General features: G+C 43.8%; 1 protein-coding gene across 4 annotated transcripts in view; it reads right to left on the bottom strand.

Annotated features, from left to right (window-relative positions):
• Positions 1 to 19498, bottom strand: part of TAPT1 (transmembrane anterior posterior transformation 1) — a 117420-nt gene that overhangs the window by 12118 nt on the left and 85804 nt on the right. For all 4 annotated transcript variants that reach the window (XM_045018845.1, XM_045018846.1, XM_045018847.1 and 1 more), the window contains 3 exons: positions 17962 to 18021; positions 16561 to 16629; positions 13616 to 13692 (listed from right to left, as the gene is read on the bottom strand). In XM_045018845.1, the coding sequence (XP_044874780.1) occupies positions 13616 to 13692; positions 16561 to 16629; positions 17962 to 18021 (206 nt within the window). The remainder of the gene's footprint in view (positions 1 to 13615; positions 13693 to 16560; positions 16630 to 17961; positions 18022 to 19498) is intronic.

Below are 19498 nucleotides of genomic sequence, written 5' to 3'. Positions count from 1 at the left end.
GTGGCCCTTCTTTGTACTCGTTCCAGTTTGAGTTCATCCTTCTTAAACATGGGAGACCAAAACTGCACACAATACTCCAAATGAGGTCTTACCAACGCCTTATATAACGGGACTAGCACCTCCTTATCTCTACTAGAAATACCTCGCCTAATGCATCCCAAGACCGCGTTAGCTTTTTTAACGGCCACATCACATTGCTTACTCATAGTCATCCTACGATCAACCAGGACTCCTAGGTCCTTCTCCTCCTCCTTTACTTCCAACTGGTGCATCCCCAGCTTATAACTAAAATTCTTATTAGTCATCCCTAAATGCATAACCTTACACTTCTCATTATTGAATTTCATCTTGTTACTAATACTCCAGTTTACAAGGTCATCCAAATCTCCCTGGAGGCTATCCTGATCCTTTTCCGAATTAGCAATATCTCCCAACTTGGTGTCATCCGCAAACTTTATCAGCCCACTCCTACTCTTGGTTCCGAGGTCAGCGATAAATAGATTAAATAAAATCGGACCCAAAACCGAACCTTGAGGAACTCCACTGGAAACCCCCCTCCAACCCGACAGATCACCCTTCAATACGACCCTCTGCAGTCTCCCCTTTAACCAGCTCCTTATCCACCTCTGGATTTTCATTTCGATCCCCATCTTTTCCAATTTAACCAGTAATTCCTCATGCGGTACCGTATCAAACGCCTTACTGAAATCAAGATATATTAGGTCCACCGCATTTCCCTTGTCTAAAAAATCTGTTACTTTCTCAAAGAAGGAGATCAGGTTGGTTTGACACGATCTACCTTTCGTAAAACCATGCTGTAATTTGTCCCAGTTGCCATCGGCCTCAAGGTCCGTAACCACTCTCTCCTTTATAATTTTTTCCATGACTTTGCATACTACAGATGTTAAACTAACAGGCCTGTAGTTACCCGGGTCACTTTTTTTCCCCTTCTTGAATATAGGAACTATATTAGCTAATCTCCAGTCGAACGGTACAATCCCCGAGTTTAGAGATTTATTCAAAATCATCGCTAACGGGCTTGCAATTTCACTCGCCAATTCCCTTAATATTCTAGGATGAAGATTATCCGGGCCCCCCGATTTACCAATATGGATTCACCAAGGGCGATTGCCTTCTACAATGAGATAACTAGCTTTGTGCATATGGGGAAAGTGGTAATATATAGTAATATATCTTGACTTTAGTAAAGCTTTTGATACGTCTCCCACAGTATTCTTGCCAGCAAGTTAAAAAGGTATGGATTGGATGAATGGATTATAAGGTGGATAGAAAGCTGGCTAGATCGTCGGGCTCAACAGGTAATGATCAATGGTTTGCTGTCTAGTTGGCAGCCGGTATCAAGCTGAGTGCCCCAGGGGTTGGTTCTGGGGCCGGTTTCGTTCAACATCTTCTTTAATGATCTGGATGATGGGATGGATTGCACCCTCAGCAAGTTCGCGGATGACAGTGAGCTGGAGGGAGAGGTAGGTACACTGGAGCGTAGGGATAGGGCCCAGAGTGACCTAGACAAATTGATGGATTGGGCCAAAAGAAATCTGATAAGGTTCAAAAAGCACAAGTGTAGAGTCCTGCACTTAGGACAGAAGAATCCCATGCACTGCTACAGGCTGGGTACCGACTGGCTAAGCGGCAGTTCTGCAGAAAAGGACCTGGGGATTACAGTGGACGAGAAACTGGATATGAGTCAACAGTGTGCCCTTGTTCCATATTGGGCTGCATTAGTAGGAGCATTGCCAGCAGGTGGAGGGAAGTGATTATTCCCTTCTATTCAGTACTGCTGAGGTCACATCTGCAGTACTGCGTCCAGCTTTGGGCCCCTCACTACAGAAAGGTTTCAGAGTAGCAGCCGTGTTAGTCTGTATCCACAAAAAGAACAGGAGTACTTGTGGCACCTTAAAGACTAACAAATTTATTTTAGCATGAGCTTTCGTGAGCTGCAGCTCACTTCTTCGGATGCATAGAATGGAACACACAGACAGGAGATATTTGGAAACTACAATCCATCGGTGATCTTCCAGAAAACACCATTCTGGCCACTATGGATGTGGAAGCCCTCTACACTAACATTCCACACAAAGATGGACTACAAGCCATCAGGAACAGTATCCCCGATAATATCATGGCTAACCTGGTGGCTGAACTTTGTGACTTTGTCCTCACCCACAACTATTTCACATTTGGGGACAATATATATCTTCAAGTCAGTGGCACTGCTATGGGTACCCGCATGGCCCCTCAGTATGCCAACATCTTTATGGCTGACTTAGAACAATGATTCCTTAGCTCTCGTCCCCTCACGCCCCTACTCTACTTGCGCTACATTGATGACATCTTCATCATCTGGACTCATGGAAAAGAAGCCCTCGAGGAATTCCACCGTGATTTTAACAATTTCCATCCCACCATCAACCTCAGCCCAGACCAATCCACACAAGCGGTACATTTCCTAGACACTACTGTGCTAATAAACGATGGTCACATAAATACCACCCTATACCGGAAACCCACTGACCGCTATACTTACTTACATGCCTCCAGCTTCCATCCCGGTCACACCACACGATCCATTGTCTACAGCCAAGCTCTAAGGCCTTGTCTACACTACAGGACTATTTCGAATCTACTTAAGTCGAATTTGTGGATTCGACCTTATGAAGTCGAATTTGTGTATCCATACTAAATACACAAATTCGAACTTCTGAGTCCACATTCACGGGGCCAGCGTCGACTTTGGAAGCGGTGCACTGTGGGAAGCTATCCCACAGTTCCCGCAGTCCCCGCTGCCCATTGGAATGCTGGGTAGAGCTCCCAATGCCTGCTGGGGGAAAAAATGTGTCGAGGGTGGTTTTGGGTAACTGTCGTCATCGAACCGTCAATCACGCCCTCCCTCCATGAAAGCGCCGGCGGGAAATCTGTTCGCGCACTTTTCTGGTCGGTTACAGCGCGGACGCCACAGCACTGCGAGCATGGAGCCCGCTGCGATCATCGCTGCACTTATGGCCGTTGTCAACTCCTCGCACCTTATCGTCCACCTCTTCCACAGCCAGCTGATGAGAAATCGGGCGAGGAGGCTCCGGCAGCGCGGTGAGGAGAGTGGCGCAGGCCTCTCACAAAGCAGGGTACGCCGCGCCGTGGAGATCATGGTGGCAATGGGTCAAGTTCATGGTGTGGAATGGCGATTCTGGGCCCGGGAAACAAGCACGGAGTGGTGGGACCGCATAGTGCTGCAGGTCTGGGACGAATCACAGTGGCTGCGAAACTTCAGGATGCATAAGCGTACTTTCCTTGAACTCTGTGACTTGCTGTCCCCTGCCCTGAAGCGCCAGGACACCCGGATGCGAGCAGCCCTGACTGTGCAGAAGCGAGTGGCCATAGCCCTCTGGAAACTTGCCACGCCAGACAGCTACCGGTCAGTAGCGAACCACTTTGGCGTGGGCAAATCTACCGTGGGGGTTGCTGTGATTCAAGTAGCCCACGCAATCGTTGAGCAACTACTCTCAAAGGTAGTGAACCTGGGAAACGTCCAGGTCGTCATAGATGGCTTCGCCGCGATGGGATTCCCAAACTGCGATGGGGCTATAGATGGGACTCACATCCCTATCCTGGCACCAGCCCACCAGGCCAGCGAGTACATTAACCGAAAGGGCTACTTTTCCATGGTGCTGCAAGGACTGGTGGACCATAGGGGACGTTTTACCAACATCAACGTCGGGTGGGCGGGCAAGGTTCATGACGCGCGTGTGTTCAGGAGCTCTGGTCTCTTTAGACGCCTCCAGGCAGGAACTTTCTTCCCGGACCACAAAATAACGGTTGGGGATGTGCAGATGCCTACAGTGATCCTCGGGGACCCAGCCTACCCGCTAATGCCCTGGCTCATGAAGCCCTATACAGGCGCCCTGGACAGAGAGAAGGAACTCTTCAACTACCGGCTGAGCAAGTGCAGAATGGTGGTGGAGTGTGCTTTCGGACGTCTCAAGGGGAGATGGCGGAGCTTACTCACTCGCTCGGACATCAGCGAAAAGAATATCCCCGTAGTTATTGCTGCTTGCTGTGTGCTCCACAATCTCTGTGAGAGCAAGGGCGAGACCTTTTTGGCCGCTTGGGAGGTTGAGGCAAATCGCCTGGCTGCTGTTTACGATCAGCCAGACACCCGTGCTGAGAGAATATCCCAGCGGGAAGCGATATGCATCAGGGAGGCTTTGAAAGCGAGTTTCCTCGCAGAGCAGGGTAACCTGTGACTGTCCACTTGATTTTAAGAGAGCCTGATCATAAACCAAGTTTCCCCCACTTCCGAAGGACGTTTTAAAACTAAGGACATGTTTTAGTAATTAATAATAAATCTTTCGTTGACTTTGCATTTCTGTTTCCTGGTTGAAACATGGAAGCATTCTGTGCTGGGTAAGGTGTGCACTGATGGGTGGGTTTGGAGGAAGGGGCGAGGGGTGCCGTCTTTGGATAGGGGTTAACATGACGGCTGTGGGTTTGGGCGTTGGAAGGGGTGAGGGGTGTGGGGGAAGGGTGAGTATCTGCCCCTGGATGAGGTCTCTTTTTGGGGCTCAGGGCACCGGGGAGGATCGTGACTACGGTCCAAGTGCATGTGAAGGGAAGCCTGCCTTTACATTCGGGGACGGCAGGCACCAGGACCCTGCACAAGCATACACATCAAGGAAAGACCCGGGGCAGCATACACCACACAGACTGTCCCTGGTGCCTAGTGACTGCAGTCTGTGTGTGCCCTGCAAGTCTGTAGCATGGCACTGTGGGCTATGCACTGAAATTACAATCCCCCCCCCCACACACACACAACAACAGAAAGTCTTCTGACACCAGAAACGTGACGGAAACAGTCAGTAACACCAAACCGCTTTTAGTAATGTAGTACACAGTGGGGGGTTTGAACTTGGAGTTGGGACTGGTTGATGCTGTAAGGAAAGAGCTTGTACAAATTTACAGCGCGAGAGTTGTCTCGAACATTATCGGTGTGCTGCGGTGCAGGGACAGTTCTCACGGCCCCTACCGCCCCTCCTTCTTGTAACTTTGGGTGAGGGGGGGACAGGACTTCCTGGCGTTGGAGGGCGGTTGCAGATGCACTGCAGGGGGGCTCTCTCCTCCTGCCTGCGGTCTTGCAGAACATCTACAAGGCGCCGGAGCGTGTCCGTTTGCTCCCTCATTAGACCAAGCAGCGTTTGAGTCGCCTGCTGGTCTTCCTGCCGCCACCTATCCTCCCGTTGACACAGGCTCTCCCTCCACTGTTTCTGCTCTGCCGCCTCCGCTCTGGAGCTGGCCATCAGTTCCTGGAACATGTCGTCCCTAGTCTTTTTCTTTCGGCGTCTAATCTGAGCCAGCCTCTGCGAGGGGGATGCCGGGGCAGTCCGGGAAGGAGCCGAAGCTGTGTGATGCGAAAAAGTAGGTGATTTCCTTGAACAAATACATGTTTGCCAACAGTAAACACAGTCTAGTCAGTTTCAGTTAAGAAGACCAAAGAGGGAACCAAGTCTCATGAGATCTCAGAACTAGTCCGAGATTTCGGAATACGCTCTCATTGGCGGCGCCATTGCACTGGATAGCGCACAAGCGAGGAAAGACAGCTGCATCCCTCTTGCACAAAGTCCTGGTAAGCCTTACAGTACAGAGTGCTTATCAGTTAGTGCTTAGCTGTGCTCTCCTGCTGGAGGCAATGTGCAAAGCAGAAAAGATGACCGTTTTGCGGCCCCTCCCGCCAGTGCACGGGAAAGATCACTGTATGCTTTTCCTCTGTGGCCTCCAACACGTGGCTGTTAAGCGAGGGTCATTCTTATGCAAAGTAAAACTCTGTTAAGCGAGGGTCATTCTTATGCAAAGTAAAAGTCTACCATTCACAATAGTAACAGTACACTAATTCCACTAATTAGATGCAGCACTTCCACAACGACATCACCCTGAGGCGTGTCAGGCGGACTGAGAGAGAGCGGATGCTAACAGAAGCCCTGCACAGACCAGGACCATACGCTGCCATGCTCGTCGAGGCGATGGTCCCCCTTTACCTGAGGATGGCCTGGCGCGGAAGAGTGTGCTTCAACGGAGCACCCAACAAGGCACCTCTACCAAGGAACCTCCTGCTGAGGCTTTTCCAGCTGCTCTCTGAGAGCTTTTTTGAACTGTCCCCAGAGGACTATTGCTCTATTCCTGTATGTGTAGACCTGCTGTTTGTATAGCTCCTATATGTGTAGACCTGCTGTTTGTATAGTTTCATATTTAACAATTTTTGTATAGTATAGTATAGTATAATTTTTGTATAGTATTTCTATTTTTTCTATTTTTTATATAGTATTTCTATTTTTTATATATATCCCTGTTTCTTAAAAAAATAAATGTTTCCCTGTTTGTAGCACTTACCGCCTGATCCTTCCCCTGATTCCGAGTCCGGGTTAACGGGCGGGGACGGTTGGTAGGGGATCTCTGTGAGGGTGATGAAGAGATCCTGGCTGTCAGGGAAAGCGGGAGTGGGTTCGATGTCGCCTGCGCCGTCCTCAAAAGACCCTTCCTCATCTTCCCCATCGGCGAACAGGCAGGAGGAACTGTCCCGGTACACTATTCCGTCCTCGGAGTCCACCGTCACTGGTGGGGCACTGGTGGCAGACCCACCTAGAATGGCATGCAGTGCCTCGTAGAAGCGGCATGTCTGGGGCTTGGCTCCGGAGCGTCCGTTTGCCGCTCTGACTTTTTGATACCCTTGTCTTAGGTCCTTCACTTTCACGCGGCACTGCATCGCATCCCGGCTGTATCCTTTCTCTTTCATGGCTTTAGAGACCTTCTCGAAGGTCTTCGCGTTCCGCTTGTTGGAGCGCAGCTCCGAGAGCACAGACTCCTCGCCCCACACAGCGATCAGATCCTGGACTTCCCGGTCACTCCATGCTGGGGACCTCTTTCTATTCTGGGATTGCCCGGATTCCTCTGCTGGAGAGCTCTGCATCGTTGCAGGTGCTGCGGAGCTCGCCCCGATGTGCAACCAGAACGTCAGATTCAAACCGCCCAGACAGGAAAATGAATTCAAATTTTCGCGGGTCATTTCCTGTGTGGCTGGCCAGAGAATCCAAGCTCCGACTGCTGTCCAGAGCGTCAACAGAGTGGTGCACTGTGGGATAGCTCCCGGAGCTGCTAAGTTCGATTAGCATCCACACCTAGCCTAATTCGAGCTAGCCATGTCGAATTTAGCGTTACTCCACCTGCCGGGGTGGAGTACCAAATTCGAACTAAAGAGCCCTCTAGTTCGAATTAAATGGCTTCCTGGTGTGGACGGTTGAGCGGTTAGTTCGAATTAACGCTGATAAATTCGAATTAAAGTCCTAGTGTAGACCAGGCCTAAGATACAACCGTATTTGCTCCAATCCCTCAGACAGAGATAAACACCTGCAAGATCTCTATCAAGCATTCTTAAAACTACAATACCCCCCTGCTGAAGTGAAAAAACAGATTGACAGAGCCAGAAGAGTACCCAGAAGCCACCTACTTCAGGACAGGCCTAAAAAAGAAAACAACAGAACGCCACTAGCCATCACCTACAGCCCCCAACTAAAACCTCTCCAGCACATCATCAAAGATTTACAACCTATCCTTAAAGATGATCCCTCACTCTCACAGATCTTGGGAGACAGGCCAGTCCTCGCTTATAGACAGCCTCCCAACCTGAAGCAAATACTCACCAGCAACCGCACACCATACAACATAAACACTAACCCAGGAACCTATCCTTGCAACAAAGCCCGATGCCAGCTCTGTCCACATATCCATTCAAGTGACACCATCATAGGACCTAATCACATCAGACACGCCATCAGGGGCTCGTACACCTGCACATCTACCAACGTGATATATGCCATCATGTGCCAGCAATGCCCCTCTGCCATGTACATTGGCCAAACTGGACAGTCTCTACGCAAAAGAATAAATGGACACAAATCTGACATCAGGAATCATAACATTCAAAAACCAGTGGGAGAACACTTCAACCTCTCTAACCACTCAGTGACAGACTTGAAGGTGGCAATTTTGCAACAAAAAAACTTCAAAAACAGACTCCAAAGAGAAACTGCTGAACTTGAATTAATATGCAAACTAGATACAATTAACTGTGGCCTAAACAGAGACTGGGAATGGTTGGGTCATTACACTAATTGAATCTATTTCCCTATGTTAAGTTCTCCTCACACCTTCTATGGGCCATCTTAATTATCACTTCAAAAAGTTTTTTTTTCCTCCTGCTGACGATAGCTCATCTCAATTGATTAGACTCTTCCTGTTGGTATGCATACTTCCACCTTTTCATGTTCTCTGTATGTATAAATATCTCCTGTCTGTGTGTTTCATTCTATGCATCCGAAGAAGTGAGCTGCAGCTCACGAAAGCTCATGCTAAAATAAATTTGTTAGTCTTTAAGGTGCCACAAGTACTCCTGTTCTTTTCACTACAGAAAGGAGTGTGTCCAGCAGAGGGCAAAGAAAATGATTAGGGGGCTTGGACACATGATTTATGAGGAGAGACTGAGGAAACTGGGGTTTTAGTCTGCAGAAGAGAAGAATGAGGGGGGATTTGATAGCAGCCTTCAACTACCTGAAGCGGGGAGGGTGTCCCAAGAGGATGGAACTAGGCTGTTCTCAGTGGTAGCAGATGATAGAACAAGAAGCAATGGTCTCAAGTTGCAGTGGGGGAGGTCTAGGTTGGATATTAGGAAAAATTATTTCACTAGGAGGGTGGTGAAGCACTGGAATGGGTTACCTAGAGAGGTGGTGGAATCTCCATCCTTAGAGGTTTTTAAGGCCCGGCTTGACAAAGCCCTGGCTGGGATGATTTAGTTGGGGTTGGTCCTGCTTTGAGCAGGGGGATGGACTAGATGACCTCCTGAGGTGTCTCTGGCCCTAATCTTCTATGATAATAGTTTTTCTTTCTACAAAGACATGTCCCTTGCTTTCTTTCCCCACACTGCCTTTCCAAAAAGGTCTTCAGGAGTTTTTTCCAAAACAAGATACTTTCACAGATATGTACTTATTATTTAAAAAAATGAAGGGTTCATGGCCTAATCCAATTCAATGAGAGTTGGATCAGGATGTTGGTGGGTTACAACTCACCCACCTGATGTATTAATACCAGATTTTCATCATGGATTACATAAGAGCTTCCACATTTTTTTCTGTCACAGAGCTTTGGGTTTCTAACTACTGGGAGGGCAGAAGTGAGTCAGATTAGTTTACTGTAAACAGCTCAAAATCATATACAATTAAATCAAAACGCAAATTACAAATATTGGGTAAGACTTAATATTTTTGATTACATTTAATAATGTAACTTAAAGAATTATTGTTGCACCCCATCAAAACAATGTCCTTCTTATTTTAGCCTAAAACCTTTGTGATAAAATCTTAAAGCTTTATCTAGGCAGTGTTTCTCATGTCTGTATTATACCTAATTCTGTCTCTCACATTGCAGATAATTCCCCTTATGTAGATTATAATTACAGACACTGAAAGCAGTGTGCAGAACTTCGAATTACTCAGAGGATTTAGGAGATGTACTAAATCTAAACCTGAGATCACAGCAAAAGAATAGGGTCCATTCTCACTTTGAAATTCATATAGTATGGCAAAATCTAATCTAATAAACTAAATCCAAAGAAGAAAGAGGTCACAGCTGTCTTTATTCATATATACTTAACACATCACTATAGACTCTGTCTCCTGCCATTTTGAAGGTCAATGTTCCATTTGGAGCAGAACTGGTGAGTTGGAGTCAGGTGTTTTATTGGTGTAATTTTTTTATTTACAAAATGTGCACAGGCCCTGTTTCCTTGAATTGAGGTGGTAACAAACAACACACAGACAACTCTCTTCCTGTAGAAACCCCAGACCAGGCACTTCAGACCTGGACCCAGGATTCCTGCACTTTGTTTCTCTCTAAGGCCATACCCAAGTCTTACTGCTCAATATAGAGGGTATGTCTTTGAGTATGTCTACACAGCAAAGAAAAACCCATGTCTGGCCTGTTTTAGCTGACTTGGGCTCTCGATCTGTGGGGCTGTTTCATTGCTGTGTAGACCTCTGGGCTTGGGCTGAAGCCCGAGCACTGGGACCCTCCCACCTTGCAGGGTCCTAGAGCCCGGGCTCCAGCCTCACAGCCCAGATGTCTACACAGCAATGAAACAGCTCCGCAGCCTGAGCCCTGATGGCCCTAATTGGCTGGCACAGGCCAGCTATGGGTTTCTCTTTGCTGTGTAGAAATACTCTTTGTGACCCTGGGAGCCCTTCAACGTCAGCTGGCTGAGGGGTCTCACCCCATACTGTAACTTACATGAGGCCTGACACACTGAGTGCATCAACACACTTGTCATAATATATATCTAAAAAGTGTCACATAAATTATATATAAACTGGTATCAGAGGAGTAGCCGTGTTAGTCTGGATCTGTAAAAGCAGCAGAGTGTCCTGTGGCACCTTATAGACTAACAGACATATTGGAGCATGAGCTTTCGTGGGTGCATGCATCCGACGAAGTGGGTATTCACCCACGAAAGCTCATGCTCTGTTAGTCTATAAGGTGCCACAGGACTCTTTGCTGCATATATAAACTAGTGACACGCAAGTCCTGGAAATCACTGTATGATGTATGTATGGGTTGGGTACAAAGTTATAGATGTATGTTGTAAATGTGTTCTTAAAATATGTGTTGGAAAACAGAGCATTAAACTCAGTCTGCCCTAGACAAAGGAATGTGTATTCGCCAGACTGATTGGCTTGGTTACCAGCAGAAGACAATGGAAGTACATTTACATATAAGGTAAACAAAGCCATCAAGCTAAATGAGCAGGGGAGAAGAGCATTTAACAATCATGCTGAGGGACAAAATCTGCACCCCAGGAAGCCTTCCTGTCTCTTGAGGCAGAGACAATGGAGTTTGAGTAATATAAGGGGAGAAAATATATTTTTTAGTTATCCATCACTCAGGGGACAACAGGGTACAGCACCTAGGAAAGCTGGATCCTCTTGGTCTGAAAGACAAGAGCTGCTGGAAACTTTATATAGTGAGAAACTGCTTAGGCAAAAATTTTAACTTGCTAAAATTAAGTTTTAGTCACTAGAAAGCATGTTTTGTTTTGTTTGTAACCAGACCAATCTCTTTTATTCTTGCCTAGTACCACTTAAATCTCTGTACTCTAACTTTTTCTTATTTTGTTAGAAAACTCTCTCAATGCTGGTATATTAGTGAAGTGAGAGTCTTCAGCTGAACCAACTGGCAGAGTCCTGAAGAGTTTGCTGGCCTGATACACAGCTGAGCAACAGCAAAACTCATTTACTGAGGCTGAAGGATAACAGTGGCTCAGAATTGTGGGTGTCCTGAGCAGGATGTCAGTCTTCTCTGCAGTTAACTTGGTTTTGCCTAGCCTGGGTGTGAGCAGACACACTGAAAAGCCACACTCAAGTCACAATGTCCACACTGGTGCTGCGCTCACCACTGAGAGTTGCTAGGATTTCAGTGGGCATATCCCATAGTTTTGTGCTGCACTAAGCGGAGATGTTAACTGTTGGAGAATCTACAGAAGGCACTGAAGGACTATCAGCATTCAAACGATTTATGTTGCATCCTCACTGTAAAGTGGGCTGGTAACTAGCCCATCTGAAAGCCGCACCCAGACTTTAGTCTATACCACCGGACAGGCCAACTAGCTGAGGCTGAAAGCACCACTCAGCTTGAGCCAGAGAATTTTATACGTGGATGTAAGAATCTGAGTAAGAATCTGGGTTAATGTTATAGTGAAAACATGCCTAGATATTCTTCTCAACTTGTCCAGTCCCTGAGTTTTATATCTGAGAAACCTCTAGCCCAAAGTGCGGGGGGGGGGGGGGGGAAGAGAAGAGCAAGGTCGACCCAGGCCCCAACCCTGCCCCGCCTTTTTCCACCCAGTTCCACCCCCTCCCCTGAGCGTGCCACATGCTCACTCTCCCCTCCCTCAGACCCTCCTGCCTGCATGCCATGAAAGAACTGATAATGGTGGGTGGGAGGCGCTGATCCACGGGGCCCGCCAGTGGGCGGGAGGTGCTGGGAGTGGGGCAGGTAGCTGATAGAGGGGCTGCTGGTGGGTGCTCATTACCTACCATTTTCCTCCATGGGTTCTCCAGGCCCGGAGTACCCATGGAGTCAGCACCTATGAGCCCAAGGCTACTTACTGAGACCACATGGCCTAGAAAGGAGAGTCTGGGCATCTAACCTCCTTCTGTGCAGCAGCTTTGCAATAGGTAGGAACCTTAAGGCTTCACCCATACAATACCCTTAATGAGACTCTGGGTGTGGTTACTGCTTGACATCTTTAGCTCTTTCCAGAGAGTTTATCCAGGAAGTCGTATGCTTCAATAATACCCAATGTGCAAGGCAGCACTGTTTGTCATATGATCTTTCAACATAAAATCTTTTTTTCCCAAGTTCTTCAGTTTACCAGTTGAGTGGTATAAGTATTCAGTCACTGAATACAATCGTGGTCATTAGCAGTTACATGTCTCTACTTTGCACACTATAAAAATCTATTTCAATTTTAGTTTTTAAATGCACTAGCATTTTGTATTTACTTGCAGTCTTATTAATTAGTTAAAAATTATTTCAGGTGGGGAATGACCAAAATGTCCCCTTAAGCCCAAATGAGGCATGCAACTACCTTATCGTGAATGCATAAGTGTGGCACAGAAAAACTACAGATATCCACCTCCAGTTGGATTTAGATTAAATGTATGAGACAACCTATTTTTTTTCTAAGGGCAGCACTTGTGTGCTCAAGATCAGGGTGACTACCATCTGCTCCATTCTATCCAAATTTGATGTAGTCCTCGAGCTCCTGGCCAACTGCCAAAGTTACCCCCAGCTGAGAAAAGTTTTTATGCCTCTGGTTTAAGCAAACAGCATTATTAATTACTGTACAAGATTCTGTGAGGTCGTATAATAAGCTAATCACTATATTAAATAGCTAGGATTACATATAACCTCAGGAAATGTAAAATAACCTAAGTTTAATTTAAATAAGAAATATATAAAACACTCCTTATACCCTTTTTGACCCAGACATGAAGGATAATACAAGTATAATACAAGGATAATACAAGGATATTGCATTCTCACCCACTTTAAAAAAAAACCCAACACCACTACAATCACTCGTTGCACCCATCTTCTCCTCCCTTTTAAACTCTGGTCTCATTTTGTTGACCATAATCATAACTTCTCACTAACTGAAAAGAAAGGCTCTGAAACCGATGCAAATGTTTATCTGCAAATTGCTCAGTGGTGGATACTCAGAGTGCATGGCTGTCATTTTTATTCTCCCATGCCTCAGCCAAAGCGTGTACTTCTGCAAAGAGTGTGAGCTCCATACAGGTAATCTCAGCTTCTGCTGCTAGATCCAACTATGGCTGTTCCGCAATGCATTTTATGTAAATTTCACACCTATTGGGCTCCATGGAGAAGAGATTGTATTATGATTGTACCTTGAAACATCAACAGAGCAAATTATTTCTTACAATATTTTAGTTAAAAAACAGTAAATACTGTTCAATAATTGCTTCTTTTGTGTTCCGCTTACCCACAATAGAAGAGCACAACACAGGCATAAGCCAAGACTCCTTGTACTTTTATTGAGCTTGTTACGACTCTGATGAGCTGTTTTAAAAATAAAAGTTCAACAGTTCAGGCACATAGATTAATAATTAATAGAATATTTAGAGAGGACATTTACATTGAGTGAAGTTTGACAAAAATGAGAACATTCATACTAAGGACAATTAACTTTGTAATGTTCTGTATTCCTCTTGATATTGCTAATTATTCAAAAATTATCTGAATAAATATTACACGAGTATCTGCTATTACTTGACTATGCAATAGAGTTGTAATTCGAGTAGGGCTGTCCATTAATCGTAATTAACTCATGCAATTGACTCAAAAAATTAATCGTGATTAATCGCAGCTTTAATCGCACTATTAAACAAGCAAATACCAATTGAAATTTATTAAATATTGCTGGATGTCTTTCTACATTTTCATATATATTGTATTCTATGTTGTAACTGAAATCAAAGTGTATATTATTTTTTATTACAAATATTTGCAATGTAAAAATGAAACAAAAGAAATAGTATTTTTCAATTCACCTCATACAAGTACTGTAGTGCAATCTTTGTCGTGAAAGCGCAACTTAGAAATGTAGATTTTTTTGTTACATAACTGCACTCAAAAACAAAGCAGTGTGATTAATTGCCTGACAGCCCTAAATTCTAGTAATAACTCTACAGTCTGTTGCTATATAAATGATTTATATCAAGTTCAGCATTATGACTTCTTTGCAGAATCAAGAAAGAAATGATGGGTGGAAGAGGATATCAGTTATTGATACAAATATTTGAGGAAACTACCCAATAAGTCTGTGTGGAAATCACATTAAAGATACTGATATAGTGAACCAGGATTGTAATGTATCACTCTGCACTAAAGAAAACTTGAGACTGAACTCTTTTGTGGACTCAGCATGTTATGGAATCTATCTGCTTGCAAAGTTTGAACACCAAAAAATCACAAGTTCGTTTTCAGTGTAGCAGTTAAGGCCCCAATTCAGGAAAACAGTTAAGCTTGTGCTTAAGTCCATCCTCGTTAAGGACAGAATTTCAGCACAAGCACATTTTAGACATGTACTTAAGTCCCATCTTGAATAGGGATGTGTTCCATAACTGAAGTCTAAGTAGATAACTGTAATTTTGACCATAGAAGATGTTGGTCCCTGCTGAGCTTAACTAGACAAAGTTATCAGTAAAACTTTTGCTCGATCCCCGCGGGACAGTATTGCAACAAAAAATGTTACATCGCTAATCACTCTACCAGTAACATTATGGGACTTTGCTGGCAGAGTTGGTGCTTCTGACCAATGCCATTATGACTACGGGCTCATCTAAACAGACAAATTGACCAGAACAATGATTGCAGAATATGGTATTCCAGAACAGCTCCCTTTGTAGTTCAGAATAAAAGTCACTTTATTTCAGAATAATTTATGTGCTCAGAAATCACAAAATGTACTAATTATTCCAAAATAAAGTGACTAATTCTGGAATAGCATGCCGACATAGGGGGAGGAGGGAACACAGGGAGCTAATCCAGAACAGTTTATACCACAATAGTTATTCTGGTCACCTACTCTGTGCAGACAAGCCCTAAGCCACTGAACATACCAGTGCAGGGAAGGGTATGATGATAAAACACTGAAGGTGTTTTATAAAAATTTTCCTACCAAGAGCCTTAAAAACCTGCACAACTGTCAGCTTCCTGGCAGCCAGCTGCTTTTGCTATTCTGACTGAACAATCAGGATACTTGCCAAAAGGAATAAATGTTCAATCAGTATGGCGGTAGCCTGTTCCAATATAATGGTCCAAGTCATTATAAATTCCATAGTAGTAATCTGCATTTAACTCTCTATGCTGGGAGGATAAACACTGACACATACATCAAGTCATGACTCTGTATCAAGTGGTATAGATTTCCTTATGGTGAGTGCTAAAAGAGATGTGTAGCCTCATTTAGATGTGTTAAAATATAAAGAAGTGCTCATTTCACATTCACACAATTTTTTCAACAAAATGAGCTGTGCAGCCTACTAACAACTATACATACATCGAACCTCTCCACAGAAGAAACAATCAAGCCCTCTAACCCTTAGCTCACTTCCTTCCCACATAACAGGGGGTGGGGTGGAAAGGAAGGGTGTTCCAGCATGTCCAAAAGATAAAGAAACTAAGCCTTTTTTGGACCAAGGAATGGAGTGAATTCTGAAGTTGAGGGACCCTCATGTAGAACAATCTTGTGGTTAAGGCACTGAACTTGAATTTAAGAGATGTAGGTTCAACGCCTGGCTCTGCCACAGACTTCCTATGTGACTTTAGTCAAGTCACTTAATCTCTGTGCCTCATTTTTATATATAAAAAGAAGATAATGCTTCCCTACCTCACACAGGTTCTGAGGATCAATTAATTGTTTGTGACCCACTCAGATATTAGGGTGATTGTGGCCATATAACCAAATAGACAGCTCCCTCTCAGTTACATGAAGAAAACTCCAGTAAAAATGTGTGTGTTGACCTTAACTGTGGCAGCAATGGAAAGAGACAGAGAGCATTTCTTAGGTAATCAGGTACCTAACTCATTTACAGGTTAAAACCCAACACCACGAACTCTACCAGGAAACTTAGCAGCAGCCTGTATAAATCCTGGGGCATTTATGCTCCCAGCTTGAAGTTACATCTAATAATCATTCACTTTATTCTGCTCCAGCTTCAGTTTCTATGTGGCCTTAAAATAGAGCACCAAAAATAATACAGTCTCCTGGTGGCAAAGACCTGGGTCATCATCTATTTCACACTGAGTTTCTTCAGAGAAATAAAGCATTTTTCTATGACCTTGAATTAATCTTTTATCCCTAAGCAAAATTCTTACTAACCACTGAGAGATTTTTGGTCTGAAAAATGAAAATACACTACTTACTAAAACAGCCAATGGGAGAGGAATAAAACCCATTCTCCTGGAAACAGAATCGCTGTAATCTGTGTATGCCTGCAAAAAAAAGAATTGGAATTTGAGTCATCTCTCCTCTATTTTGGCTTGGCGCACATTCTAGGAAGGTAGCAATCACTACTAGCGTATACATTACATTGATAAAGAAGCAACTATTTAAATCTGGTAAACAACTGCTTTCACAGAAATCTACATGGATATGCAAATGTAGATATCTGTTTGTGTGAATACAATTAACACTAATATGACTGTTAAAATTAGCCACAGAGCTCTAAATCAAGAGCAATTAGGAAATTATATCTCAAATCATGCCAAAGCATTTCAAAAGTGCACTACTGCCACTTCAGAGATTTTTTATTATCAATTCAGTTTTGATCCCTAAATATAACATGCAAAAATCCACACTGAAGGGAAAAAAAAAAGGTGATTATCCAAAGCATCATTGTAGCAATTTCAATAGTCATTCCAAGTTCCTCTGTAATTAGGCTCAAGATAATACCTCTCCTTATCCCTTTTTAAAAAACCAATTAAGGGCTTTGTTCTCATTGGTACTATAAAAGTGGTCTACTTTGCCTGAGAATTCTCATGTGGTACTGAAATTTCTCTGATGCTGAAGAACAGTTGTATCATATTAGCACTCATTTTCCTCAAGCCACCCTCACAAAAAGAAATATAAAATATACAACTTTTCAGAATTATCCAGTTTATTCCTAAAATTTGTAATATGAATATTCCATTAGTATTCCAGGTAATTTAGGCCCTCGTTCCTGGCAAGGTATGAAAGATTTTTACTTATGATTCTTCATTCATAAGCTTGATAAAGGAAGATTGCTTACCAGTAATCTCAGTTCTCTGAATGTATTGCCTCTGCAGATTCACGATGTAGGAGTAACAAGCATGGCACGAGGGATTTGCATAGGCAATTCATATGGTAGGAAAATTACCAATGAATGTTGTACAGATAGCATAGTTTGGTGACCTACTATAGTTAAGATTAAATGGGAAGGAAGAATAGATCTATTTTATGAAAGGCTGCAGGTAGTTCAAAATTACTCCAGGAAAACCCTGTTAAAACTTGTTTAGCCAGTTTACTTCCAACATATCACATAATTAAACCTGTGCGAGCATAGTTTGCTCTTAAAAATAAAAAAAGGCAATTTACTGCAAGAAATCTGAAGAACTGAACAGAAGTTATGTAACTAGATCATGGTGCAATATTTGTTTCATTTTGTACGTGCAAAATAGCAGGATATAATTTCAGTGTTATAGAAGAGAACATTTTCTGAATATCTGTTGGCACTGACATTTGCTGTACTGAAAACAATGACATCAGTTAATAAAAGAACATGCCCTTTTTATTTTCACACTTACATTTTTCTGTCGACTGCTAACAAGGTCAAATGCCAGGCTGGCTCTGTACTCACTGTAGACCTGGAAAAAAAAATCCAGCACATTGGATGTGTGATTAATTTACATGAGATCACAATTTACAGCAGCAACAGGATTTCATTGATAAAATATTTGTGCAGGAACTGATGCATTCAATCTTGCCCTTTCATGGAGGTACATACTGCTGTATAAGTAAGGACAACTACTGTATACACGTGAGCAAACAGAAACCAATTTTCTAAAATATACAACTGTGCATGATACAATTAGATTACAGTATATACATTTACTTTTGGATTTTAGATTCACCAATACAGTATTAATAACTGTGTTAAGCCAACTGGCCATGTATATTTTGCCAGGATGATGAACATGGCCACTAAAACCCAAGTGGGATATCTGGAAGAGGATTTAGGAATGAGGAACCCCATGTTCTGGCCAAATTCCAAATAGGAAGTTATATTGGCCTGGATGCAAAAAAGGAGTTAGCTTCAGCAGGATAGATGTCTGTTGCATTCTGGATAAATAATTAGTGTCTCTTTTGGGCTAGAGAGAGACAGAGACAGGGAAAACAAACATGAAATTTATATATTCATAGTGGAACAACTTCAACAAGAGAGACTGAGGGTGCCCCCACATCAGAATATCCTATAATTCAATGGTACAGTACTCACCTGAGAGGTGGCAGATCCCTGTTTAACTCCCTCCCCCCAGGTGGAGGGGGGGGTACTTAAACCAGGGAGCCCCCACATCCCAGGTGACTACCCTAATCACTGGGCCAAAAGTTATGAGTGAGGTTTTCCCTTCTCCCCTACTCCCCATCCTGGTCTTTTTTGTGTTAACTCACCTGAGAGGCCAATCCAGCAGGTGAGCTCAGAAGGCACCTACTAGATTGGGCCCCAAATGCCTATCTTCTCCTGGTTTGTGAATCGCTCTGGGGCTTAGGTGAGAGAAAGATGTCCAGACACCTAGAGTGGGGCTGCAGTGTGCATGTTCAGAGGCAGAAACATAGGTATATAGGGAACTTTTACAGCAAAAATTTAGGTGTCAGTTAAGTTAAGGCACCTACGGGGTTCAGTGGGAGTTTTGTACATTGCAGAGGTCCTGAAACTGGCACTTATGCATCTAACTCCTTTTGTGCATCCAGCCATTCTGCCTATCCAAAATGTCCTCAACAATGTCAATTTGATATAGTGCCCTTCATTTTCTTGAGTTAGGCGTTGTGATGCATTGCTGCATCCTGCTTAACGATTGTGCACCTTGTGCTGACTGCATTTCAGTGATGGAATTATTTTTACACACACACACACAGTTTTGGGGGTCTCTTTATGAAAGACACTATGTAAATGTCAGGTATTGGTTACCTAATTAATTCTTGTAAACAATTAGCAGCACCACTAAGTAATACAAGAATCGCTATGGTCTTAATATTATTCATTTAAATTGCAGATTTTTTTGAGTTAAGGCCAATAGCACAAAGTAAAAAGGATGTACTGTAGTTTGAAGGTACTATGATTTT

This window comes from Mauremys mutica, chromosome 5, assembly GCF_020497125.1.
Source record: "Mauremys mutica isolate MM-2020 ecotype Southern chromosome 5, ASM2049712v1, whole genome shotgun sequence".
Taxonomy (NCBI): Eukaryota; Metazoa; Chordata; order Testudines; family Geoemydidae; genus Mauremys; species Mauremys mutica.
Note: the sequence above shows the minus strand (reverse complement) of the source record. Positions and strands in the feature narration are given on the sequence as shown.